General features: G+C 53.7%; 1 protein-coding gene and 1 long non-coding RNA gene across 5 annotated transcripts; one reads left to right on the top strand and one right to left on the bottom strand.

Annotated features, from left to right (window-relative positions):
• Positions 1–735: 735 nt before the first annotated feature.
• On the bottom strand, positions 736–10004 carry PGAP6 (post-GPI attachment to proteins 6). Of its 4 annotated transcripts, XM_070567237.1 has the most exons (13): positions 9633–10004; positions 6159–6336; positions 5884–6076; positions 5538–5665; positions 5070–5338; positions 4655–4974; positions 4108–4198; positions 3904–4027; positions 3303–3439; positions 2344–2522; positions 2128–2274; positions 1350–1466; positions 736–1152 (listed from the first exon to the last, which is right to left on the bottom strand). In XM_070567237.1, exons 1-13 carry the CDS (start codon positions 9754–9756, stop codon positions 856–858), a joined length of 2304 nt encoding a protein of 767 aa, XP_070423338.1. In that variant the 5' UTR covers positions 9757–10004; the 3' UTR covers positions 736–855. The 4 variants fall into 4 exon arrangements, with proteins under 4 accessions (XP_070423338.1, XP_070423340.1, XP_070423339.1 ...); XM_070567239.1 differs by lacking the exon at positions 1350–1466 and having other exon boundaries at positions 9633–9885; XM_070567238.1 differs by lacking the exon at positions 2344–2522 and having other exon boundaries at positions 2128–2339; positions 9633–9885.
• A 1931-nt stretch (positions 10005–11935) lies between these two features.
• On the top strand, positions 11936–25138 carry LOC139074813 (uncharacterized). Its single transcript, XR_011524651.1, has 3 exons — positions 11936–18576; positions 22786–22997; positions 24196–25138. It is a non-coding gene; the product is annotated as an uncharacterized lncRNA (long non-coding RNA).
• The last annotated feature ends 175 nt before the right edge of the window (positions 25139–25313 follow it).

The following is a 25313-nucleotide window of genomic DNA, read 5'->3' as shown; positions in this document are numbered from 1 at the left end:
GGTGGGCCCCTGCAGGGCGGCAACATCACGTCTCCTCCTGGGAACTACTCAAGAGGAAGCTCCCCAGACAGGGGCCCATGAAGCCAGAGGTGTGGGGACACAGAGTTGGGGCAGGGCGCGCCCTGTGGTGCCAGCACCCCCAGAGCGGCTTGGCAACCCCCTCCCTAGGAAGCTCTTCTCAGAGGCCGGCAGCTCCAAATCTGAGAGCCAAAGGGAGGGGAGGGGCAGAGCACGACAGCCAGAGGCCAGCTTCTGGTATGCCGCTCATGAGAGCTAGCCCCTTCATCCATCCCCCAGTGCCCATTAGTTCCCTGGTGAGCATGGTCACCCTCCCCACAGCAACTGGGTCAGCAGGGGGTATTCCCATGCCCAAGGCAGACTGGCATTCAGAGGCACACGGTGTCAGGGAGCCAGGGATGCAGGGAGGGCACAGCCAACAGCCTCAGGGGCAGGGGCCCATGGGAGCTGGGCTCAGGCCTCCCCTGTCCGCCAGGTCTCATGTCGCAGCTTCTCAGAGGAACAAGGCCATAGGGAAACCTTTTTCCACATCTCCAACCATCCCCAGGCCAGCAGAACACAGAGCCTGCCCTGCACAGTCCCTGTGGTCTCCAGGCAGCCAAGCCTAGGCCCCAAAGGCCACTGCAGACACCAGCTGGGACCTGCAGAGGGGCCGAGTCAGCCGCAGCACAAGAGAGTTTGAGGGTGTGGTCCTCTCCTTAGGAGGAGGAATCAAAAAGGTGTGCAGGTCAATTTTATTCAGGTGGAAATTGATCTGGATAGGGTCCCTCTCCCTTGGTTCTGCCCCTGGCTAGAGAGGTCATCATCAAAGCTGCAGGCGTCCCCGAGCTGGCCATGTCACGTCACTGTGTACAGCTCTTCCCGGTGGTTCTTGCAGATCTGATAGTGGCAGGTGAGCTTTTTGGAGCAGGCCCAGGGCTCGGTGTGCTTGTCACGAGGTGGCAGCAGGAACGCTGCGCTCCCTGCCAGCAGCATGTGCCAGATGCTATGGGTGTAGTAATAGTTGTCGCTGGTCATCATGGAGGTGTAGATGGCGAGGGCCACAGTGGCCATGGAGATGCCAGGCAGGAGGTAGAACACCCAACGCTGCCAGGAGGTGGGGTAGCACTGACGCCGGTGCCCGCAGCGGTACACCTGGAGAGAACCGCCATGTACGCGTTGGCACAGGGTGCTGCAGCCACAGCTCCCAGGGACCCACCCAGAAACATGGCCAGAACGAGGGGCCAGACTCTCTCTTCCCAGAGTGGGGGTCCGTGAGGAGCCCACGCTCTCTTATCCCAACCCCTGGGGCGAGGGTCTGGGCAGGAGCACTGGCCTGCCCAGCTCCTTACCCACATGGTGACCATGACCACAAAGGCAAAGAGGCAGGGCCCCATCGTGTTCCAGGCCCCCCTGCGGTCCAGCTGCAGGGACATGGCGAAGACCAGCGTGCCCAGGAGATACAGCACCTGGGCAAAACACAGGCACGACCGCAGGGTCACAGGAGCCCTGGGCCAGGGTCGTCCGTGACGGCACGAGGTCCAACAGGAGGAGGTGGCCTGGGCACGCCAGTCATCCTGCTGTCCCTCACTGCGCCCATCACCTCTGCCCGCCCCTTGGAGCTGCCAGCACACTCCATCCTGCCCTGCCGGCTGGGAGGGAGGCGCCCCTCATCCAGCTTCTGCACTGCCTGTACCTGTTACTCGCACTCATCTGTCCACAGGTGAATTTCTGAGGCAAAAAGTTAGCCCAGTGGGGCACCAGGGCACACATCCCCATTGGCCAGGCCGCGCTGAGGCAGAAAAGTCCCCAAAGCATCCTCAGCACGAGGGACGCTAGGAGCACATCTGGGGAGGTGCGGCCTAGGGTTGCCGCCCCATGAGACAGACAGGATGGGGGAGCCTCACCTAACCCTGCCCACCACCTTCCTTTCCTGGCATCCTCCAGCAACCAGCACAGTCCCTTCCCAGCTGGCAGCAGCTCTTCCAGCAGGAGACTGGTCATCATGAGAGACAGGAGGTCTCTAAGGGCAGCAACCAGACCCTCTTTCTGGTCTCTCCCTCGACATGCTGCATGCAAGGGCCTCTGCTCCCCCAGAGCCCAGACCGGGGGTGTCAGGAGGTGACTCACATATTTCAGGGCTGCCTTTAGCCGCGCCATGCAGAGGATGGTGACCCACATGGACACTCCGGAGCCCAGGAAGTCGCAGTACTGCAGGGTGTCATAGTTGAGGATGCACAGCACGGCCTCCCCTGGCTGGTCGCAGGCGTGGTAGAACTGCGGAGCAGGACAATGAGTGGAGGCCCAGACCTCCCACGAGTTCCCACGGGAGCGGGGCAGGCCTACCGTGGAGAAGAACATGGTGTAGGTGTAGACGGCAGCCTCCACCAGGAGGGACCGGTACACAGAGACGGCGATGGGAGCCAGGAACAGGAGGTTGCTGAGGGTGAGCAGGAGCGCAGCTGCCTTCTGCTGGGCCACAGTCTGTGCAGTGCTGTTGTCCGTACAGCTCCACCCACGCCAGCCTGTGGGCCGACGCGACATCGAAGGGGCTGAGGCTGGGAAACCCAGGCCAGCCTCGGTGGGGGCACTTCTGAACCTCAGGGCTCACTACTCACCCAGGGCCCTGCAGAGAAGCCCCTTCCTCACCAGAGGCGCTGGGATGGTCTGGGACAGGTGTGGGCAGGTGTGGGGCTCATGTGGGTAGGTATAGGCTGGTGTGGGACAGGCATGGGTAGATGTAGGCAGGTGTGGACAGGTGAGGGTAGGTGTAGACTGGTGTGGGCAAGTGTAGACAGGTATGGGGCAGGTGTGGGCAGGTGTAGGCAGATGTGGGATAGGTGCGGTTAGATGTAGGCAGGTGTGGAGCATGTGTGGGCTGGTGAGGACAGGTGAGGGTAGGTGTGGGCAGGTGTAGACAGGTATGAGGCAGGCGTAGGCAAGTGTAGGCAGGTGTGGGACAGATGTAGACAGGTATGGGGCAGGGGTGGGCAGGTGTGAGTAGATGTAGGCAGGTGTGGAGCAGGTGTGGGCTGGTGAGGGCAGGTATAGGCGGGTATGGGGCAGGCGTGGGCAGCTGTGGGCAGGAGTGGGTGGTAGGCCAAGGTCAGGAGGCAGTGCCATCTCTGGGGTGCCTCTCTGGGCTGCGTGGGGAATTGGGAGGCATGGTGAGCGAGGAGAGGCATCTGCCCTTGCTCTGCAGGCACTCTTCAGCCTCGGCAGAGCTGCGATGTGTCCCAGAGGAAGGCACAGGGCTGGGAAGCCAAGGGCAGGAGAGTCCGGAGGCCTCCGGGCCCGGCCCTCACCTGCCTTACAGCTGCAGCCCGCATACAGGTAGCCGTGTCTGCGCAGCAGGAGACACTGGCCGTAAGGTCCACAGTCGTGCAGGCAGGGCACCAAGGACAAGGCGCTTTCCACGAAGACCACAGCCTCCACACACTCCCTGCAAGGAAGGGGCACAGGGAGACTGGCTGCTGAGGCGTGCTGGCCAGCCCCTCGCCAGTGCTCCCGCAGGCTCTTGGACACGTGAACCCAGAACTGAGGCCCCAGGCCCAAGCCCTGGAGGACAGGAACCGTGAGCTCTGCCAAGGCCAAGATGCCCCTTCCCCCTTGCCCTGCCCTGAGTCCCAGTCTGTCTAGGGCTGTGTCCTGGGCCCGTCCCCCTCGCCTGTGTCCTGGCTCCCAGGGCTGCCTCGGGAGGGGTGGCTAGGTAGAGAAGGGGAATCCTTCGTAACTTCCCAGGAAGACAACTGACCCTGCGTGCCTTGTGGGAAGTGGGTTGCTCCCAAACTAGGAAGCAGGCAGCCCCGTCCATGGTCCTGAACGCAGTGATCCAGCCACCCGCCCCCAGCCAGCAGCCCTGGGTGCCCACCCCCCGCCCACTGCCCAGCCCGGAAGTTTACTCACTCAGGACTCTCAGGGCACACGAGCTGCAGGGAGAGGTACCAGGTGTCTGTCTCTGGGTAAGGGATGATGAGGTTGGCCTCCCGAGACGAGGCGCTCAGAAACAGGGGGTAGCCCTGGAAGAAGGCTGCGGGGGAGAGGAAGGCCTGTTAGGCGTGGCCAGAGCAGCTGGCTGGGGTCACTTGGCCAGACGCTGCCTGCCCATACCTGTGGTGCAGTTAAGTGAAGTGTTGAAGCTGAGGAAGGGCGAGGCAGCATTCACACAGGCCACTACCCAGGAGTTCTTGGTAATCAAACTCTGGAAGGAGAGGCCATGTGGCATCAGTCCCAGCCCAGCGCAGCTGCCCAGAGACGCAGGACCAGCGTCTGCCCTACATTCCCACTTAGTGTGGTACTCGGTGCCATTCTCTGTGGCTCCCACTGGCCCAGGACCTGCCTGGGAGCCTTCCCCTCCAGGTCTGGGGACATCCAGCCTCTGATCTCCCCAAAGCCCCACTTCCTCAGCTACAGCCCTGGGCCTGTGGGCAGGGATCTGCTGCCCCAGAGAACAGGCCTTGCATTCTGCAAATGGAAGCCCTGTTCTGACCCAATGCCTGCTGGGGTCACTTTGCCGCCTGAAAGGCCACCTAGACCCAGCCTCTGTGCCAAAGTCAGAGCGGGAAGGCCTGAGCAACGTCACTCAGCCCAGGCTGATCTGAGCCTCGAGCCCCAAGCCAAGCTGAGCCGGGCCACAAGGTACTTGCAGACAAAGTACCTGGTTGGCCCACAGGGAGATGGTGAGGGAGCCCCCACTGTCCATGCCTGTGTTGAGGTACAGCTGCATGACCGAGGGTGTGTCCGACTGCACCAGCACCAAGACCCTGTCCAAGGGCCGGAAGCGCACAGACACCACATCCACGTCTTCGCGTGTGACCGCGTAGCTCATGAGGCAGAAGGGACCATTGCCCAGTCTGCTGTTCCTGCCCTGGTCCTGGTAGCTGGGGCTTGGGGACATCAGACCAGTGGAGATGTTGCAGCTCTGGTTCAGGCTGCTTGGCAAAAGGGGCTGGACATTCATATTCCATACCCTGCAGGCTGTCAGGAGGACAAGGGGCTCAGCTGGAGGAAGGCCTGGGGGTCAAGGGCAGGGAGCAGAGCTACCCCCACCCTGCCCTCCCCATGCAGCCCACCTGTGAGGGCAGCTACGGCGCTGAAAGCCACTGACACATGGGGCCCCGCCAGGCTCTTGGCCGTCACTTGCAACCATCGGTCCCACGGTGGTGAAGGCAGCAGCAGGCGGCAGGCCTGGGTGGGGCCAGTGCAGGTGAGCACCTTCTGGAAGTTGCTGGGCAGGGTAGCCGAGCCCACTGTGAGGCGCACGGGGCACCCTAAGCTCCCGTTGGACACACAGCCCTGCAGCTCCAGCCGAAGCTCCTGGGTGTACTTGGGGACAAAGATCCTGCAGGCAAAGGGGTCTCACTTAGGCTCCACCAACCCCCATCATTGACACTCAGGGTGGTGGCCAAAGGGGGCTGGGCCCCACTTCCCAGTGCCATCCTGAGACCCAGGCCCCAGCTTTCTCACCCGCACGATTCGGACAGCCGTACCACCCATTCCACCAAACCCAGAGGCTGGGCCTCCCCCAAGGCCCCACTCACTTGAGGTAGCTGGGGTGGGAGAGGAGGTTCTGTGGAAGGGGCACGTCGGGCTCCAGGACAGAGACTTCGACCACCCGCACAACCAGCATGTCAGGCTGGAAGACGTAGGCACAGGTGGGAACAAAGTCCTGGGGGAGAAGAGAAAGCCAGCATGGGGGGATTATGACTAGAGTCAGGCCTGTGGGGGGCAGGACCAGGGAGCCCGGGCGGGGGGGACAGGGCTGGAGCAGGGAGCCCGGGCATGGGGGGAGAGGGCTGGAGCAGAGCTGGGCAGCAGAGCCTAGGGCAGTTCTGCCCTGAGAAGGTGAACTCGTGGCCCCCCATCCTTGGAGACAGCCCTCCTCACCTTCACCTCAATCTTCTGGGATGAGGGAGGCAGGTGGGCAACCACAAACCAGTCCCCTGGTGCTGGGTGGGAGATGTTGACGGAGGCGTTGCTCTGTAGCATCTTGATGAAGAAGGAGGGCTGCACGGAGGTGTTGGCGGGGAAGCTGGTGCCCAGTGGGTTGATGACAGGAGGGGCACCATAACGGAAGTACCTGGAGGTGGGATGAGCAGGGCAGGTCAGATGTGGTCAGATGTGGGCCTTGGGCTGGGCTCTGGCGGTGGGCGGGCACCTACACAGTGATCTCCACATTGGTGCAGGTGGGGCTGCTGCCCCAGGACACTTGGAGCAGCCAGCGCAGCAGCACGGCATCTGGGGGCACCCGGAAATGGAAGAGTCTGGCGCTGCCATACCAGCTGTAGAAAGACAGCTTCTGTGGGGACTGCGAGAACTGCTCGGACACCAGCCTAACGTCTGTGGGGAGAAGGTATCGTCAGCCAGGCCAGGGACGCCCGAGGCAGCCACCTCCACATGGGGGACAGACAGAGAAATCAGGAGGCCCTTCTGCCCTGCCATGGCCCCAGAAAGGACGAGGGAAGCCATGGTGGGCAGGTCTGGAGTCCCTGGGATGCCCAGCATGCCCACTTTGACCTTGGCAAAGGTCACTGTCCCTCTCTAGCCCCTGGCAGTTGTTTGTGGCAAATGGTTCCACTTGACAGGCGAGGGGGCAGGTCTGGAGTCTGGCTGCCTGCTCAGGCCCGTGATGGCCTGGGACACAGCCCCCACCTGAGCCTGAGACCCCCTCACCCGGAGAGGTGGCAAGCAGAGAACTTGGGGGCATGGGACCTCAGGCTGGAAGCCTGGCCAGCCATGAGGACAAGGAGACAGCTAGTCCCCATACTCCAGTGAGCACATGACCATGCAAGGTGGCACAAGGATGAGGTAGGGGCCCACGGCAGACAAACGGTCCATGGCCCCAACCTGGGGCCCCCGCAGGCCCCAGTCCTTGGAGCAGCTCTCAGGCCCCCGCATCATGGCTCCCCAGCTCCCTGCCCCACACACTCCAAAAGTTTGCCCTTGCTGCTCATCCCCTGTCACACCGGCCTTTCCTGGACCAGCTCCGAGGGTCTAGGACTCAGCTGAGGCCTGAGGCCCCACCCTGGATTAGGCTCCTCCTGGGAGTATGCACTGACCGGGGCACCCCCCCCACTGGAGCGTGTGTCCAGGTCCTACTGTGTAATCACCTACCCCATGAGTGGGTGGGTGAGGGTGCCCACCCAGGACCTCCCTCTTGGGGTCCCCACAGGACAGGCACATCCTGGGTGCTCTCTGTGCCCCCAGGGGTGGCCAGCCAGGCCTAGGGTCTGGCCACAAGGTGCCTGGGCTGGATGGCAGGGAGCCCCACCCCAGAGCCAGCTCAGGCCTCCTGCCCCGTGTGACCTTGGGTGTCCCTTCCCCTCTCTGGGTCCCAGCTTCTTCAAAAGTTGGCTGAGGTGGACAGCACCTCCCTTCCGATGCCCCTCCCTCCAAGGTTAGTGGAGGTTAAAGTGCTCCAGGAAGAACTCGCTGTGGACACAGCAGGGCGAGGCCTTACTCCTTCTAGCTGGGTGCCTCCCTCTGCCCACTGGCTCCCACCACCCTGGCAGCAGGCCCAGGGCCCCTCCAGGTGAGCCGGTGAGCAGGTAAGGGAGCTGCATGAGCTGGCTCCCCTGCCGGCCTCCTGACCTTCCCATGGAGGCACCTTGAAAAAAAATAACAACCCAATTGCAAAGCCAGGCTGAGCAGGCATGGGGGCAGGGGGGTGGCTTCCACGTGGGACGCATTCCAGGCTTTCCAGGTGTCAACTGGCCACGGGGTCCACGACCAGGCCAGTGCCACAGCCTGAGTGCTAGAAGCCTAGAAGCCACTGAATTACACAAACTTTCCCCTGAGGCTGCTGCAGCCCCTGGACAATGTGATGGCAAGGGCCCAAAACCCTAAAGGAGCTGGGAGCTGAGGCAGGACAGCCCCTACCACCTCAGGACCACGGGGCCTCCGAGAAACAGCCAGCCATCCGGGCACCCAGCCTCTGGATGGGGCTGGGCACGGGAGGTCACGCTGCAGTGTGCGTCCCAGCCAGCCCTGGAGAACCAGCCTGAGGACACCTGGCACCCAGCTCAGCTGTGAAGTTTCAGTAGGTGAACAAGAGATAAGAGAACTGCTCAAGGTCACCCTAAGACCCAGTGGTCCTCCACTCCCAGGGCTACACAGCCCCTCCAGCACCCCCACACCAGCTCTGCAGCCCAATCTTCCTGCCCAAGACGCCCACACTATCTCGGTGAACGTACTCAGCCATTAGCACACCAGTCTGAGCGGGATGGAGGTCACATCTCTGATATCAGGAAGCACCAGCCATGTGCACCTCCACCCTGCCCCCAGCCCCCGCCAAGAACACAGGGTTGGGGGAAGAGAGAGAAAGTCCCAGAGCCTGTCCTGCAAACCTGAGTGAGGGCACCCTGTCCCACACCCTCCAAACCAGGACAGGCAGCCGGTCAGGGACCCTGCCCACCCACAGACCCACACAGCTGCCTGCCCTGCAGCAGGCCTGGGAGGTGGGGGCTGCCCCAGGTTTCCTACCTCCATAAACCCCCCACCAGTGACCCCTCACCCAGCCCTGCTCCCCAGGATGGAGAAAAAGGAGAAAGTAAGGGTGTCGGTATCCAACGGACCAATTTAATCAGGAGCTGATCTCGGGAAACAGCCTTTCATTTCAAGCTGTGCCAAGCTCAGAAACCAGAGGCACAGCCCTCAGAGAAACAGGAGCTCGGAGGAGCAAGATTTCCGAGAAGGGGGGAGGGGCTGGGAGCTGGGAAGTGGAGGAAGCAAACCCCAGGCTTGCGGGATGAGCTGCCCAGGGGGTTATCTGGGCCCTCCCAACCCTGCCAGCCTGGCCACATGGCCCCCAGGAAGTTCCAGACCACAGGAGTCAGGATGCTACTAAGTACCTGAGGTGTCCCAGCCCCGGGCAGAACCCCAAGGGGCAGCCCCTCCTGGTCTAGCCACCTCCTTAGGCCACGGTCCTGGGTGGGGACTCTCAGGGAGCAGAAACGCGAAGGGAGGGCAGGAAGTTCTGGACACCACAGAAGTTCCCGTTGCCTCAGAACTACCCTGGCCTCCAGACTCCTCAGGGCCACTTGGGAGTCCAGCCTCCAAGAAGCAAGGCCAGCTGCTGAAAGTGACTGCACCAGGGTTGGTGGTCACTGCAGGAGGGGTGGACACATGACCCCTACCTGGGCGCCGGCACCAGGATATAAGCAACTTTCTCCCAACTCCCTCTCCCAGACCAGGTGGGAGCCCTGGAATCCCACTGCCCTACTCTTCTTCCCAGGGAGCCTTGAAGCCCCAGTCCCAGATGAGTCCTCCTCGGCCCCCTCCTCTCCACGTCTCGGCGCGCGACGGTCTTGCCCGACCTGAGCGCCTTGGGAGGAGGAGGATGGAAGGGGGGGCACGCGCCAAGGGGCCGGTCTGGCCGAACCAGGTCCTGGGGACAGAGGAGGGGTCGCGGGTATCCTTTCTCCTCCGACCTTTCGGATCCCAGGCGACCCGCAAGGGGCTGCCCTGCGCCCCCAGCTGAGGGTGGAGACCTGGGCCCTGGGCCTTGCGCCCGCGCCAAGTGAGCGCACAGGTGCCCCCAGGTGAGTCACAATCCCGGCCCCGCCCCCCAGCCGCTCCCCGCTCTGCCCCACAGCCCGCGCCCCCGGGATGGCGCCCGCGGGTCCGCGCTCACTCACCGCCCTTCTGGCTGTCGCCGGCGGCGCCAGGCGGGGGCCGAGCGAGCAGCAGCAGCAGCAGCAGCGGCCCCGCCACTGCCACCGCCACTGCCGCGCCCCCGGTCCCGGTCCCAGCCCGGCCCATGGCTCCGCGCTCGGCCCGGCGCTACCCGGACCGCGTCCCCGGCTGCCCGCCCCCGCCGCCGCCCGGGCAGCCCCCGCCGCCACTGCGGCCCCCGCCGCCGCCGCCTCTGCCTGGGGCTCCCATCGTCCCGGCCGGTCCCAGCTGCCGGCGCCCCGGGCACTTCCGCCTGCGAGGCCCCGCCCCGCCGCGAGCCGGGCGGGAGAAGGGCGCAGGGCGCGGGGACCGCCGAGCGAGGGGCACGGGGGCGCGCGGGGACCGGGGTCAGAAGGAGGACGCGGGGCGGGCGACGGGGCGGCGCGGACGAGGATGACGTGGGGACTGAGGGGGTGAGCGAGGAAAATGGGTCTCAGCGAGGTTGCGGACCGAGGGGGAACGCCGACCGGGGACCGCGAGCGCAGGTCGGGGGATGCAGGACGGGATAAGATGGAAGGTTATGTGGTACACGCTGGGGAAGTGTGACCCAGGGGCAATGAGGGGCGGAGCGGTGGCGCGGGACCGAGTGGGGCGCGCAGGGGACGTGGGACCGGGGGCAGTGGGAGGCGGAGGGGCGGCGTGGGACCGAGTGGGGCGCGCGGGGGACGTGGGATCGGGGGCAGTTGGGGGAGGAGCGGCGGCACGGGACCGAGTGGCGCGCGCGGGGAACGTGGAACCAAGGGGGAATGGGGGGCGCCAACTGGAACACGCAGGAGATCGGAGGCGGCGGGGGACGCGCAAAGCGCCCTAAATGCTTCCTGGAGGCACTGAGAGGGTCCACGGGACTCGAGTGTCTGCGTGATCAGTGCATCGTGGGCCAGGCGCCGCGGGACGAGCCTCGTCCCTGCCGCCCCGCGAGTCCTGCGCCAGTTCCTGCCTCCGCCGTAGGCCCGGTTGTGCGCCTGACACAGCCGGACTCTCCTGGCCGGGCCTCCCGCTCCATCACACCACAAAGCCGCCACGAGCGTGTGTACAAACACACTTTTCTGGGAAGATGAAACGCTGCCTCGTACACATGGGCTTTTCGTGCACTATAAGGGGGCGATTCACGTCGGTGCGCGGGACTGACTCCGCCCTCTACACCGGGGTAGGCCAAACAGATTGAGGATTTCAGCGTAAAAAGGTCACGGTAAAGGAACTAGAAGAAAATTGAGGGGGGCGGGGTTCTTGGGGTCAGAGTCTTGGGGAAGCGAAGGCTTTTCTAAATGAGACTCAAAGCCCAGAAGATTTTAGAGGCAAGACTGAGAGATTCATTTAGGTGAAAATCAACACTTTCTGCAGAGCAAACTTGGGAAGCAAAGTCACACAGAAGTGAACTGGGAGGATGTGCCTGGAACTCGTACCACAAAGGGCCAGTCTCAATAAGATCAATAATAAGGAGTTTAGTAATAAAGAGGTTTTACAAATCAATAAGAAAAGACCCACTCACCAATAGGTCCGAGCAGATTCCTGGAACGGATATGCAAAGGAAAAGGAAAAGGTTCCCACACCCTTCCCTAGAGAAATGCGAACTGAAAAGTACAGAGATGACTTCTCTTTCACCTGACACATCTGCAAGGATCAAAAAGTTTGATTGCACTGAAAGGGTGAGATGTGGGCCAACAGACATGTTTCGATTTAGTGAGCAGTGAGCAGGCCGAACCTGCTGGAAGCCTCTGGACTCGGCAAGCACACAGCTGCAACCCCGTCTCTCCGGCGCTGTGTTTTTCCCTGCATCGACGGGCACAGACGTGTGAGACTGCGTTTCAGTGCAGCCCACACCCAGATGGTGGTCGTCAGAGGATGGGCATTCGGGTCCCGGATACCCACACTGAGATGCACACACGGGGCCACGGTGCAGCTGTAAGAGGGAAACCAGGGGCTCGGTGTACTGACTGGGAACGGTCCACCAGATGTGGCTTTAGCGGAAAAAGGGAAGGGCAGAACACTGTGTTTGGAAAGCTACCATTTTTGTAGGAAATTTTAAAAAATCATTTTGTTTGCAAGTATCAAAGGCATGGAATGACTGGCAAGGTCCAGCGGCAGCAGGCTGCCCTGACCCTGGGGGAGGGAATCAGGTGACTGAGGATCAGGGGCGGGGGCTACACCTGTTTGCACCTTTTGAACTTTGTACGACCAGGGTGGGGTTGGGGAGGGAGGAGAAGCTGGCCCAGCAGCCCAAGGCCACTGAGGGCTAGGGAAGCGGGGGCGGGGGCCTGGGGAGGAAGGAGGCCCAGCCCGGGCAGCCAGAACAGAGACCCTTTGTCCTCTGGAATCTAGGCAGCAGGGGGCTCCCGCGGGTCTCAATTTAAAGGGACAGGGGTTAAGCTGGATTTTGCTGAGCTGCAGTTTCAGTGCACGGCGCTGACCCAGATTGTGCCGGGACAGCAGTTGTGGTCAGCACGGGGGACTGTTCCACCCAAGACCCACCCCCTGCCCCAGGCTGGGCTCAGAGGTCCCCCACCAGCCCTCCTCACTCCCAGGGCCTCTCCTGAGTGTGAGGTTCCTGTGCCCCAAGTTCCCACCAGGTAGGAGGGGGGGCAGCAGGCAACCCCCACCCCACACACACAGGGCTCCATCTGGGGCTGGTGAACCTGTTGATGGACAGGGAGCCCTGGAATGGGGTCCAGCGACCTCTGCTCAGTAACAGAGGCTTAGCAATGGAAAGAACTCCTGAGCCACCTTGCATGCCTTGTTTTGAAGAGCAGACACTGAGGCCCAGAGACGGAGGGCCCCCGTCTAGAGGCTCTTGCACACACAGTTCTGTATTCCACCTCACACGGTGCAGAAAACTGAATTCCAACCTGATCAGATGGCCAAATGTCAGGAATAAAATGTAAAAGTATTAAAAGGAGGGGCTGATCTGATGGTGCAGCGGTTAAGTGCTCACGTTCCACTTCTGCAGCCCGGGATTCGCCGGTTCAGAACTCAGGCACAGACCTATGCACCGCTTGTCAAGCCATGCAGTGGCAGGTGTCCCACATATAAAGTAGAGGAAGATGGCCACGGATATTAGCTCAGGGCCAGTCTTCCTCAGCAAATAGAGAAGGATTGGCGGCAGATGTCACCTCAGGGCTAATCTTCCTCAAAAAAATATATTAAAAGGAAACTTAGGGCATATCCCTTAGAATACAGGGATGGGAAGGAATTTAAGGGACAGGAAACTGGAGAACCACGAAGCAAAAGTTACTTATCTGACTACATTTTTAAAGTGTTACGTAAGTGTAAAAAGTGTGAGAGTCAAAAGCAGGACAAAAGCCATCGATAAAGTCAAAAGACAAATGGGAGACAATACGTGCTATGCATATGATAAAGGATTCATATACCTAAGATAGAAAGGAAATTTACACACTGAAAAAAAGCCCCAAAGAAAAATAGACACAGGGTATGTACAGGCAATTTACAGAAGATGAGAAAAGATGCAAATGGCCTGTCATGTGTGAGACGCTGCTCGGGCTCACTAGTGGTCAAATTGTCTTAATACAAATTTAAAAAGACCACTCGTCGAAGGCAGCGCGGGTGGCCCTCTCAGGACGCGGGGAACAGGCACCTCGCGCTTTGCTGGCAGGAATGTGAACTGCCTCACCTTTCGAAGGTTGCTCTGGCAACATTGAAATGTAATGGAAAACACAGTCCCCAAGGACAGATACACACGGGTGTGGACTGCACAAGCTTTTTGTAGTTGCTGAAACTTGAGGGGAGTGGGTGAACAAATGAGGATACAGACATGCTACGAATTTTTACACAACTTCTGCACAGGTCTGTGGGCCTTCTGGAGGAATACCCATCAAGTAGAAAAACCCAGTTGTTAGATAACGTGGATGCATCCGTTTCTGGGCTGGACCACCCTCAGGCCCTCTCACCAGCTCCGTCTCTCGAGAGCATGGGCTGACTGCACCGCTGTCCACCCACCCCGAGGGGAGACCGTGAGAGGGACAGGGGAGATGGATTCCCACAGACAGTCTGTGTCTGGCCACAAGGAGCCTTATCATGTTTGCTTTGGATGAAAATCTCAAAGGTTAACAAAAGCAAGAAACTAGAATTCAATTGTATCCAAATAATGGGGGGCAGAGCTACAGCACTTGGGGTTTGGGGACACCTCCAAGGCCTCTGGACAGCTCCCCGAGTGGAGACAGAAGAAAAGTGCTGTCCGCTGCCCTCCCCCACACCTGCTGCGTGGCTTGCCCGGCCTCCCTCCCTCCCTTCCTGGTGTCGCAGGCAAGTGGTGCCACCGCCCTGGATCCAGCCAACAACAGCCAGCGCAACAGCCAGCCGCCAGCCTTGTGTCACGCAGCTTCCCTTCCAGCAGAAGGCGGTGCTCAGTCCTGCACACAGCGGCGGGGCTGTTCAGGGCCCTCAGACACCCTGGCTGCTTTCTCCTCCTGCCTGTTCTTGTAACCCACCCTGGGCTCCTCCTCCAAGTGCAAGGCCCTGTGAGGCCCCTGGGTGGGAATGAGCTCCCCCCGCCCCGGCCTGCCCTCTCATGGCTTCCTGCCATATAGAGAGGGGCATCCTGTCACCCCGCCCACTGCAGCTTTCCTGAAAGAAGGAGTGGGAGTGGGCCGCACCCTACGTGGTCCTGCCAGGGCCAGGGGGGCGGACAGTCACTCTTCCTCTTTGCCCTGGTGCCCCAGCTTTTCAGCATAAACTAGACCAAGGTGCCTGGGCATCTGGGTTTCACAAGATTAGTTTCCTCAAAGGTTTTGGGAAGAACAGGGTTTATGAATATTTTACCCAAAACAAAGTTTTTCTTAAGTCCCTACCATCTATCTGTATCATTTCATAAAGGGAGTGTCATTTTCCAACCAAAAAAGTAGGAAGTACATGCTCTTAGAATTATGCTTGAATAAAGGTTAGGTTTATTTATTTTTTAAAGTCCAGCATGTGGTTCTTATTTATCCTCATTTTATCTGGGCAAATGAATACTTCCTGGCCTGGGTGTTGGGCACTCATGAACTAGAAGGTGAAGGGCACAGGTGGGCCCTCGGGGCTCTTGGCCTACAGTGAGGCTGGGACGAGGTCCAGCTGCATTGGAGCGTGGTGACCAGACCAAATTCCTGGTCCCCTTCCAAGGTAGGGACAGAGAGTGACAAGGGCAGAAGACGGTTGCCAGGGCAGGATGCCCTGAGAGTTGTGCTCCAGTTTGAGGGCTCCCCTTGGTACCCCTCCCCAGCTTACCTGGGCTGGCAGGTGGGAGTGAGGCTACCCAGGCCCCCTCCCCCTAGGAAAAGTAGCCACCCTTCCTGGCTCCTCCCTGCAGTGACTGACCAAGGATGGAGAGAGGTCAAATCTGTCTAGAACTGGAGTCCCAAGAGGAAAGGAAAGAGAGAATGAGGCAGGAAAAATATATGAAGAAATATAGGTCAGAAATTCTCAAATTTGGTGAAAGACATTAATTTACAGATTCAAGCAGTTCAGTGAACCCTAAGAAAAATCAATACAAAGAAAACCACACTCAGGCACATTATAGTCAACTACTGACAACAAAACTTGAAGAAAAAATATTGAAAGCAGCCAGAGAAAAATGTCATTCAAGGGAACAACAATTTGAACAACTTACGACTTCTCATCAGAAATGATGGAGTGACGGTTTCACAAGTACATACTTATCTCCAAACTTATCAAGTGGTAGATTAAATAGGTAAGCTTTTTTATATCAATGATGCCTCAACACAGTGGGCTTTTTTTTTCTTCTGCCCAAAGACCCCGGTACCTAGTTGTATATTCTAGTTGCAGGTCCTTCTGGTTGTGCTATGTGGGATGCTGCCACAGTGTGGCTTGATGAGCAGTGCTAGGTCCACACCCAGGATCCAAACCAGTGAAATTGGCTGGCCCCAATAAAGTGCTTTTTTAAAAAAAGAAAATAAATGCTAACAGGAGTGCTCCAAGAAAGGATATTTATACCAGATGAAAATTCAGATCTTCAGGAAGAAATAAAGAGTATAGGAAATTAGGGGCTGGCCCCGTGGCTGAGTGGTTAAGTTCACATGCTCTGCTTCAGCACCCCGGGCTCCCCCGTTGGGATCCTGGGGGGGCGACTACACACTGCTCAAGCCATGCTGTGGTGGCATCCCACATAGAAGAACTAGAAGGACTTACAACTAGGATATACAACTATGTACTGGGGCTTTGGGGAGAAAAAAAAAGAGGAAGATTGGCAACACATGTTAGCTCTGGGCCAATCTTCCTCAAAAAAAAAAGCATAATAAAAAAACAGTATAAGAAATTATAATATTTAGGTACATTTATATATAGGAAATCTGGGATAAAATAATGACAGCATAGGAGGACAATTATAGCATACAGGACAGGGGAAAGGAGAAAATGGACCTGCATTTTTGCAAGATTCCTGCATTTTATATGAAGTGGTACAATATTAATTCTAAATAGTCTGTGAAAAGGTAGGGATGTAGTTACAATCCCTAGAGCAACTGATATGAAAATAATGCCAAGGTATACCTAAAATACCAGCAGACAAATTAAAATGGAACTCTAAAATATTCATTTAATCCAAAACAATCAGAAAAGGAGGAAAAGAATATGATTCATAGGGGGCAAGCAGAAAACAAATAGTAAAAGAGAAGACCTAAATACAACTATATCAATAATTACATTAAATATTAATGGATTAAATATGCTAATGAAAAGGAAGAGATTGTCAGACTGGATTTAAAGAAAAGCAAGACTCAACTATCTAGAAATGATTCATTTCAGCTACAAGGACACAGATGGGTTGAAAGTAAATGGATGGACAAAAATATACAAATATACTATGCAGTAATAAGCATGAGAGGCTGGAGTACCTATATTTCTATCAGATAAGGTAGACTTCAAGATGAAGAACATTACCAAAAATAAAGAAAAATATTTCATAACATTTCATAAAAATAAAAGAGTCAGGGCCGGCCCCGTGGCCAAGTGGTTAGGTTCGCCCACTCTGCTTCGGCGGCCCAGGGTTTTGCCGGTTCGAATCTTGGGCACGGATGTGGCACTGCTCACCAGGCCAAGCTGAGGCGACATCCCACATGCCACAACTAGAAGGACCCACAACTAAAAATATACAACTATGTGCCAGGGGACTTTGGGAGAAAAAAGGAAAAAATAAAAAATAAAAGGGTCAGTTCACTAGGAGGAAATAAATATGTATGTACCTTTTAAAAGAGCTTCAAAATACATAAAAAATTGGCAGAATTAAAGAGATAGGCATTTCCACACAATCAGAATGGGAGATTTTGATAACCCTCTCACGGCAGTTGATGGAACAAACTAGAGAAAAGAATGAGTAAAGACATGGAATATTTGAACAATACTATCGGCCACCTTGAACTATGTCTGTAGGGCGCTACATCCAACTACCGCAGAATGGTTGTTCTTTTCCAGTGCATTTGGTCATTTTCCAACCAAAAAAGTGTTCTTTTCCTCTTTTCCTGGCTCCTGGCTTGGAGGCGATGGGGGACACACCGTATTGTAGCCCCAGGCCTGCCTCTGCATGAGACTCACCTCCTCTTACACACGACAGAAACTTCCATGTTTATCCAGAAGAGACACAAGTTTAAAAACATCTGGGAGACCCCGATGTCGGGCAATGCCCCCATCATACTGCTGAGGAAATGAGGCCGACAGCAGCAGGGCTGGGATAGAATCTGCTTCTCCTGGTCCACGAGCTCCTCCCACCCTGCAGGGCTGGGTGCCTCCAAGCCCACTGCACGGGACTTGGTGTAGTAGATCGACAGGAATGCTCCGGAAACCCAAAGCTGTGCTCATCCATAACTTCCCATTCCACCTCTTCCTCCGTCAGGCCCTGGTGCCCTCAGAGTGCCGACACCCCAGGACTGAGACCAGAGTAGCCAAGCCTCAGAAGGAGGGAGCCACTGGAAAGAGAGCTGGGCGGAGGGAGCCCAGACGCAGTCCTGGCTATGGCCTCTGAGGGGCAGTGTAGCCCCACGGACCATCAGAGCAACTGGGTCCCAGTACTGGCAGGCTGGTGAGACCCACTGACGTCTCCACTGTTGGTCTTTGTATTGGTTATCTACTGGTGCATAACAAAATACCCCAAAATTTGGTGGCGTAAAACAACTCACATTTATTATCTCACAGTTTTTCTGGGGCAGGAATCTGAGTGGGGCTTCTCTGGGGGATTCTGACTCAGGGTCTATCATGGGCTCTGGTGACACTCCAGGCTCAGCTCTGGTAGGATCTGCTTCTAAACCGGTGTATGGGGCTGTCGGCAGGCCTCGAGTCCTCACTGGCTGTTGGCCAGAGACATCAGTTCCTTGTCACATAGACCTCTCCATAGGGCTGCTCACAACATGGCAGCTGGCTTCTCCTGGAGTGAGGGCTCCAAGGCAGAAAGGGGGAGAGAGAAAGAAAGAGGCAGAGGCAGCTAGAGTCTTGGCAACCAAATCTTGACGTGACGCCCATCTCTCCTGCTGCATTCTATTGTCAGGAGCAGTCGCGGGGCACAGCCCATGCTCACGGGGTGAGGGTTTCGTAAGAGTGTGAACTAGGTTGTTTTTTGGTTGTTGAGCTGTAAGAGTTCTCTTTTAAATTCTTCATACTAGACTCTTACCAGTCATAGGATTTGCAGATGTTTTCTCCCATTCTGTAGCTTGTCTTTTCACTTTCTTCATAATTCCAAACGTCTTACCAACGCAGGTTTTGTCAACCGAAATTGTCACTAGCAGCGTAGGAGTTTTGACGGTCCACCTCCTTGCTAATATTTGGAATTTTCAGACTGAGGGTTTTACTGAGATTTTATTTGCATTTCTCTGATTCCTTCTGAGGCTGAGTACCTTTGCAAGTGTTTCTTGGCCACTGGGATTTCCTTTTTTGGAGAAGTGGATCTTCAAGAATTCATGGGCTGTCCTGGTAAGTCGTTGGTCTTTTACTCACTGGTTTCTACTAATAGGACCCTTCACCTGTATAGTTTTTGGTGGCGGAAACATCCTTTCTCATTCAGCAACTTGTATTTTTCCTTTCTTCATGGTCTATGTGTGTTTTTCAATAGATTTTATTTTTTAGGGAAGTTTTAGGTTCACAGGAAAATTGAGTGGAAAGTACAGAGAGTTCCCATATTCTTCCACCCCCAAACACCATAGCCTCCTCCACTGTCAACATCCCGCCCTAGATAGTGTGGTACATGTGTTACAATCGACGAACCTACGCTGATGCTGTTATTAGCCACAGTCTGTAGTTTACGTGAGGGTTCTCTCTTGGTGTGGCACATTCTGGATTTTGACAAATGTATAATGATGTGTATCCATCATTACAGTGTCATACAGAATAGTTTCTCTGCCCTTAAACCCCTCTGCACTCCACCTATTCATCCCCACCCTCCCCTAACCCCTAAGAACCACTGATCTCTGTCTCCATCATGTTACCTTTTCCAGAATGTCCTATAGTTGGAATCACACAGTATGTAGCCTTTTCAGGTTGGCTTCTCTCACTTAGCAATATGCATTTAAGGTTCCTGTATGTCATTTCATGGCTCGATAGCTCGTTTCTTTGCAGCACTGAATAGTATCCCATTGTATGGACGGATTACAGTTAATTTATCCATTCACCCGCTGAAGGACATCTTGGTTGGTTCCAAAGTTTTGGCAATTATGAATAAAGCTGCTATAAACATCTGTATGAAGATTTTTGTGTGGACGTAAGTTTTCAGCTCATTTGAGTAAGTGCCAAGAGCATGACTGCTGGATCATACACTAAGTGTGTGTTTAGTTTTCTAAGAAACTGCCGAATCAGCTCTCAAAGTGGCGGCGCCATTTTGCCTTCCCACCAGCGTTCATTGAGTGTCCCTGTTGCTCCACATCCTTGCCAGCGTTTGGTGTTATCAGTGTTTTGAATTTTGGCCATTTTAATATCTTCATGATGTTTTTTATGAAGTTCTTAATTTTAACATAGTTGAATTTGTCAGTCTTTTCCTTTATGATTAGTACCTTTTGTGTCTAAAGAAATTCTTCCTCAACGAAGGTTGTGAATATATTTTCCTATCTTCTAAAAGCTTTGTAGATTTGTCTTTCATATGTAGGTCTTCAATCTGCCTGAAATTTATGTCTATGTATGCAAGATTAGGTCTTTTTTTTCCTATATAGATACTCTCTTGACCCAGCACTATTTATGGAAAAACTTGTGTTTCCCCACTGTTCTGCAGTGGTTCCGCAATCGTATATTAGGTCCTCATACGTGTATGTACCTTCTCTGGGCTCTGTATCCTGTTCCATTCATCTATTTGTCAACACCAAGGCTGATATGTGGAATTATTACAGCTACACAAGAAGGATTGAGACCTGGCAGAATGGACCCTCACCTCTTTATCTTCTTCAGAGGGTCTGGCTAGTTTGGCCCTTTGTATTTCCATATTATATTTTGAGTCTCTTTGTCAAGACCACAAAACAATCCTGTTGGGACATTGATTGAGATTGCAGTGCATCTGTGGGTCAAGGTGAGGCCAGTTGACCACTGCCTTCTCCTCACAAGGCTGCAGACCCACTGACCTCTCCGTGGCCCCTGAGCCTGGCTTTATTTGAAGGGCCCCCGAGTGCAGGGCCTGAGACATGACACCTAAATAGTCCTAAATCTCAGAAGGAACTAGGGCTGCCCTGCAAGGAACAAGCTGCAATGTGAACAGCTAGGAGACGAGAAAATCCTGCACATCTGCTGCGCAGAGACCACACTGGGGGCAGAATCCAGCCAGGCTGAGCACAACAAGCCACTCCCTCCATCACACCAGATAAAGATAGAGCTCGGAGAGAGGGGACATTGCAGACCAGTGGCACCTGGGGCAAACCTGGCTGGCACAGGGGGAGGAAGAAATGAGTCTTATTTTTTTTAAGATTTTATTTTTCCTTTTTCTCCCCAAAGCCCCCGAGTATGTAGTTGTATATTTTTAGTTGTGGGTCCTTCTAGCTGTGGCATGTGGGATGCCACCTCAGTATGGCCTGATGAGCAGTGCCATGTCCGTGCCCAGGATTCAAACTGGTGAGACCCTGGGCCGCTGAAGTGGAGCATGCGAACTTAACCACTCGGCCACGGGGCCGGCCCCCAAAAATGACTCTTAAAATGGATATGAGGTGGAGGTTTTAAGCCACACTAAGCTGGACTTGTAATAACTGAAAATGATTTAAGAGCTATGAGATGTGCTCCTTAAGAGATGGGAGAGAAGAGTCTAGAATAGAGAAGCGTGGTCATGGAGAAATAAAACCGTGCAGATGTATTTATAAAGTGCTTCCATATTCAGTAATGAATGTGAGAGGAGAGCCAGCAACAGAGAAACTCATGACGGAGAAATAAAAACAGTCTCATGTTTATGCTCCGCTGTATTCAAATGTGTTCATAAAGTGCTTCCCCGTCTGGTATCCATCTCCCTGCGGAAGGCTGGGTTCCCTGGAAACATACCCCAGATGAGGACAGTGGGAAAATGCTAGAGTCTACGATTCGATGATTTTTGATGTATTCACATATATATGTAACCATGACCACAGAACGTTTTCATCTCCTCAAAAAGAAACTCCATACCCTTAAGCAATTATGCCTTTCCTCCCCACCACTCCCCACCCCAGCCTTAAGCACCCACTAAACCTCTTTGTGTCTCTTTCTATTTCCCTATTCTGGACTTTCATATAAATGGGATCACACAATACGTGGACGTTTGTGACTGACTTCTTTCACTGAGCACAATGTTTTCGAGGTTCGTCCACGCTGTAGCCTGAGCCGGCACTTCATGCATTTTTATGGCCAAATAATATTCTGTCGTATGACTGCACCACATTCTCTTTATCCATTCATTTGCTGATGGACTTTTGGGTTGTTTCCATCTTTTGGCAGTTGTGAATACTGCTATTCTAAACGTTTGTGCACAAGTTATTTGTGGACATATGCTTTCATTACTCTTGTGTATATACCTAGGAGTAAAATTGTTGAATCATATAATTCTATATTTAATCACTTGAGAAATTGCCAGACTATTTTCCAAAGTGGCTGCAATGTTTTACATTCCCACCAGCAGTGTAGGAGTATTCCAATTTCTCCACATCTTCATCAACACTTTTTAGTATCTGATCTCTTGGTTCTAGCCATCCTGGCGGGTATAAAGTGGTATCTCGTGCTTTCAGTTTGTATTTCCCTGATGACTAATGATGTTGAGCATCTTTTCATGTGCTTGCTGGCCATTTGTATACCTTCCTTGGAGAAAAGTCTATTAGATCCTTTGCCCATTTTTTATTGGGTTGTTTGTCTTTTTATTATTATTATTAGTGAGGAAGATTGTCCCTGAGCTAACATCTATCTTTTTATTATTGTTTTAAGAGTTCTTTATAAATTTTAGATACAAGTCCCTTATCAGATATGATTTGCAAATGTTTTCTCCCATTCTGTGCGTTGTTTTTGTTCTTTTTTTTTTTTTAGGAAGATTAGCCTTGAGCTAACATCTGCTGCCAATCCTCCTCTTTTTGCTGAGGAAAACTGGCCCTGAGCTAACATCTGTGCCCATCTTCCTCTATTTTATATGTGGGATGCCTGCCACAGCATGGCTTGACCAGCAGTGTGTAGGTCCGCACCCGGGATCTGAACCGGCGAACCCTGAGTCGCTGCAGCGGAACATGCGAACTTAACTGCTGTGCCACCGGGCCGGCCCAGTCTTTGTACTTTCTTGATGGTGTCCTCTGAAGCACAAAAGTTTTTGATTTTTTTTTCCTGAGGAGGATTTGCCCTGAAATAACATCTGTGCCAATCTTCCTCCGTTTTTCAGTATGTGGGCCACCAGCACAGCATGGCCACTAACAGAGCAGTGTAGATCCATGTCCAGGAACTGGGCCACCGAGGTGGAGCATGCTGAACTTAACCACTAGGCCACCAGGGCTGGCCCAAATGTTTTTAATTTTTATGAAGTCCAATTTATCTATTTTCTTTTGTTGCTCATGCTTTTGATGTCACATCTAAGAATCCTTTGCCAAATCCAAAGTCATGAAAATTTACTCCTACACTTTCTTCTAAGAGTTTTATAGTTTTAGTACTTACATTTTGGTCATTGATCCACTGTGAGTTAACTTTTTTTTTCCATTTTTCTCCCCAAAGCCCCCCAGTACATAGTTGTATATATTTTTTAGTTGTGAGTCCTTCCAGTTGTGGCACGTGGGATGCCACCTCAGCATTGGCTTGATGAGCAGTGCCATGTCTGCACCCAGGATTCGAACCAGCGAAACTCTGGGCCACTGAAGCGGAGCGTGCGAATTTAACCACTTGGCCATGGGGCCAGCCCCTGAGTTAACTTTTTAATATGATGTGAGGTAAGGGTTCAACTTCATTCTTTTGCATGTGGATGTCCTGTTGTACCAGCACCACTTGTTGCAAAGACTGTTCTTTCCCTCATTAAATGGTCTTGGCACCCTCGTCAAAATTAGTTGACTATAAATGTATGGATGTATTACTGAACTCTCCATCCTATGCCATTGCTCTATACGTCTAGCCTCGTGCAGTGCCACACTGTCTTGATTATTGTTGCTTTGTAGTCAGTTGCGAAATAGGGAAGTGTGAGTCTTCCTGCTTTGTTCTTTTTCAGGAGTTTCTGGCTATTTGGGGACTCTTGCAAACCCATTGAACTTTAGGATCAGCTTATCAATTTCTACAAAGAATTCAGCTAGGATTCTGCTATGGACTGAGTTGAATCTATAGATCAGTTTGAGTGTATTGCCATCTCAACAATGTTGAGTCTTCCAATCCATGAATATGGGATGTTTCCCCATTTATTTAGATCTTGTTTCATTTCTTTCAGCAATGATGTAGTTTTCAGAGGACTATAAGTATAGGAAATCAGAAAATACTTTGAGATGAATGAAATTGAAGACATACACATCAAAACTTAGGGAATAACAGTTAAAGCAGTGTTTAGAGGGAAATTTATAGCTGCAAAAGTCTATACTAACAACTGTCAACTTAAAAGCCAATTTGCCTATTTTTTTTACCTCAAAATGAGTTTATTTGGGAATAGCCAAAAGAATTGCAATTTGGGATGGGCATGCTATGGCAAACCATAGGCAAATCCAGAAAACAAAGGAGGGAGCTGCCTTTCTAGAGCGAAGAGAGAGTTGGCCCCGGCTGTTCTAAAGGAAAGTCCACTGGGGAAGAGTGACAGTTCAGGGCCGGCTTCTCACTGGCTGAGCTGCAGCATTTCTGATTGGCTGAGCTGTGGTCTTTCTCATTGGCTGGGCTTCAGCATTTCTGATCGGCTGAGCTGTAGCATTTCTGATTGGCTGAGCTGTAGCATTTCTGATTGGCTGGGCTGCAGCGTTTCTCATTGGCTGAGCTGTTGCCAGCCAGGCAGAGAAATCTTCCTTCAGGAGTAAAGTAGGTGTACTTCCTGTGGGAGACGCAAGTGTCCTGTCTGTTCCTGTTTGGTGCAGTTGATGATGGGTGATGGTGGTGAAAGCTCCCCCTGCAGACCCTTCTCTATATTTCTTAAGGTTTCTTTTATTGATTTCCACACAGAGAAAGAATATCTCAAAGCAACAACCTAACTTCCCACTTTAAGACAGTGAAGAAAGAAGGCTACTTGTAGTCAGCCCTGTACTGGAGAGTCCAGCCAGAGCAACTAAGAAAATGAAGTAAAAGGCATCCAGATTGGGAAAGAAGTAAAATGATCTCTATTCCCACATGACATAATCTTGCACGTAGAAAATTCTAAGGAATCCACTAAAAATCTATTAGAACTAATAAATGAGTTCAGCAAACTTGCAGGATACAAGATCAATATATAAAAATCAACTGTTTTTTATACACTTGCAATGAATAATTGAAAATGAAATTAAGAGATCAGGGGGCTGGTCCTGTGGTGTAGTGGTTAAGTTCAGAGGCTCTGTTTCAGTGTCCTGCGCCCAGGCTGGGATCCCCCTGCATGGACCTATGCATCGCTCATTAAGCCACGCTGTGGTGGTGTCCCACATACAAAATAGAGGAAGACTGGCACAGCTGTTAGCTCAGGGCCAATCTTCCTCAAGGAAAAAAATAAATAATTAAAAAAATAAAAATTAAAAAAAGAGTATAATAAGAATAAATTTTTTTGAAAAAGAAATTAAGAAAACAATTCCATTCACAGCAGCATCAAAAAGCATGCATGCCTTTTCAAGAGCTCACTACATAAGATCGAGCAGGAGACCTCGTGTTTCAAACAGTAGGTACGTCAGAAGCCCCTCGGTAATAAAGGGGAGATTTTTTCCCCACCCAAACGCTCGGACTGAGCGGAGGTTAAGGAGCCCTGGTCTGACCTTGCCTGTCGATCCAGGTGCACCCTCCAGCCTTTCCTCCGACCCAGGGTGAGAGTGTAATTCCCTAGCGAGCCCCACGTCCGGGGAAAAGGCAGCTGCGAGACGCGCTGTCCAGGACCGCGCCGCAGGGGCACTCGCGTGGGCCCCTCCATAAAAAATATCTAAAATGATGTTTAACGACCTAGTGGGTATGAAGACGAACATAATCGAGGCTGGGTTCATTACTATTATATGTTTTTTTTCTTCCGATTTTAACAGAAACTGACAATAAACACCTCCACGAGCCCTGCAAGGGGAGCAGGGTCGGGGAGGCACTGAGGGTGGCTTGGTCTGGGGGCCGGG

Source organism: Equus przewalskii, chromosome 12 (genome assembly GCF_037783145.1).
Source record: "Equus przewalskii isolate Varuska chromosome 12, EquPr2, whole genome shotgun sequence".
Lineage (NCBI taxonomy): Eukaryota > Metazoa > Chordata > Mammalia > Perissodactyla > Equidae > Equus > Equus przewalskii.
The sequence above is the reverse complement of the archived record's forward strand: the minus strand, read 5'-3'. Positions and strand labels throughout refer to the sequence as shown.

Coding starts and splice junctions, on each gene's coding strand:
- PGAP6 (XM_070567237.1), bottom strand. CDS start 9,756: ATGGGCCGGGCTGGGACCGGGACCGGGGGCGCGGCAGTGGCGGTGGCA. Junction 6,337..9,632: donor CGGCGACAGCCAGAAGGGCG/GTGAGTGAGCGC, acceptor TTCTCCCCACAG/ACGTTAGGCTGGTGTCCGAG. Junction 4,028..4,107: donor TTCACTTAACTGCACCACAG/GTATGGGCAGGC, acceptor TCTCCCCCGCAG/CCTTCTTCCAGGGCTACCCC.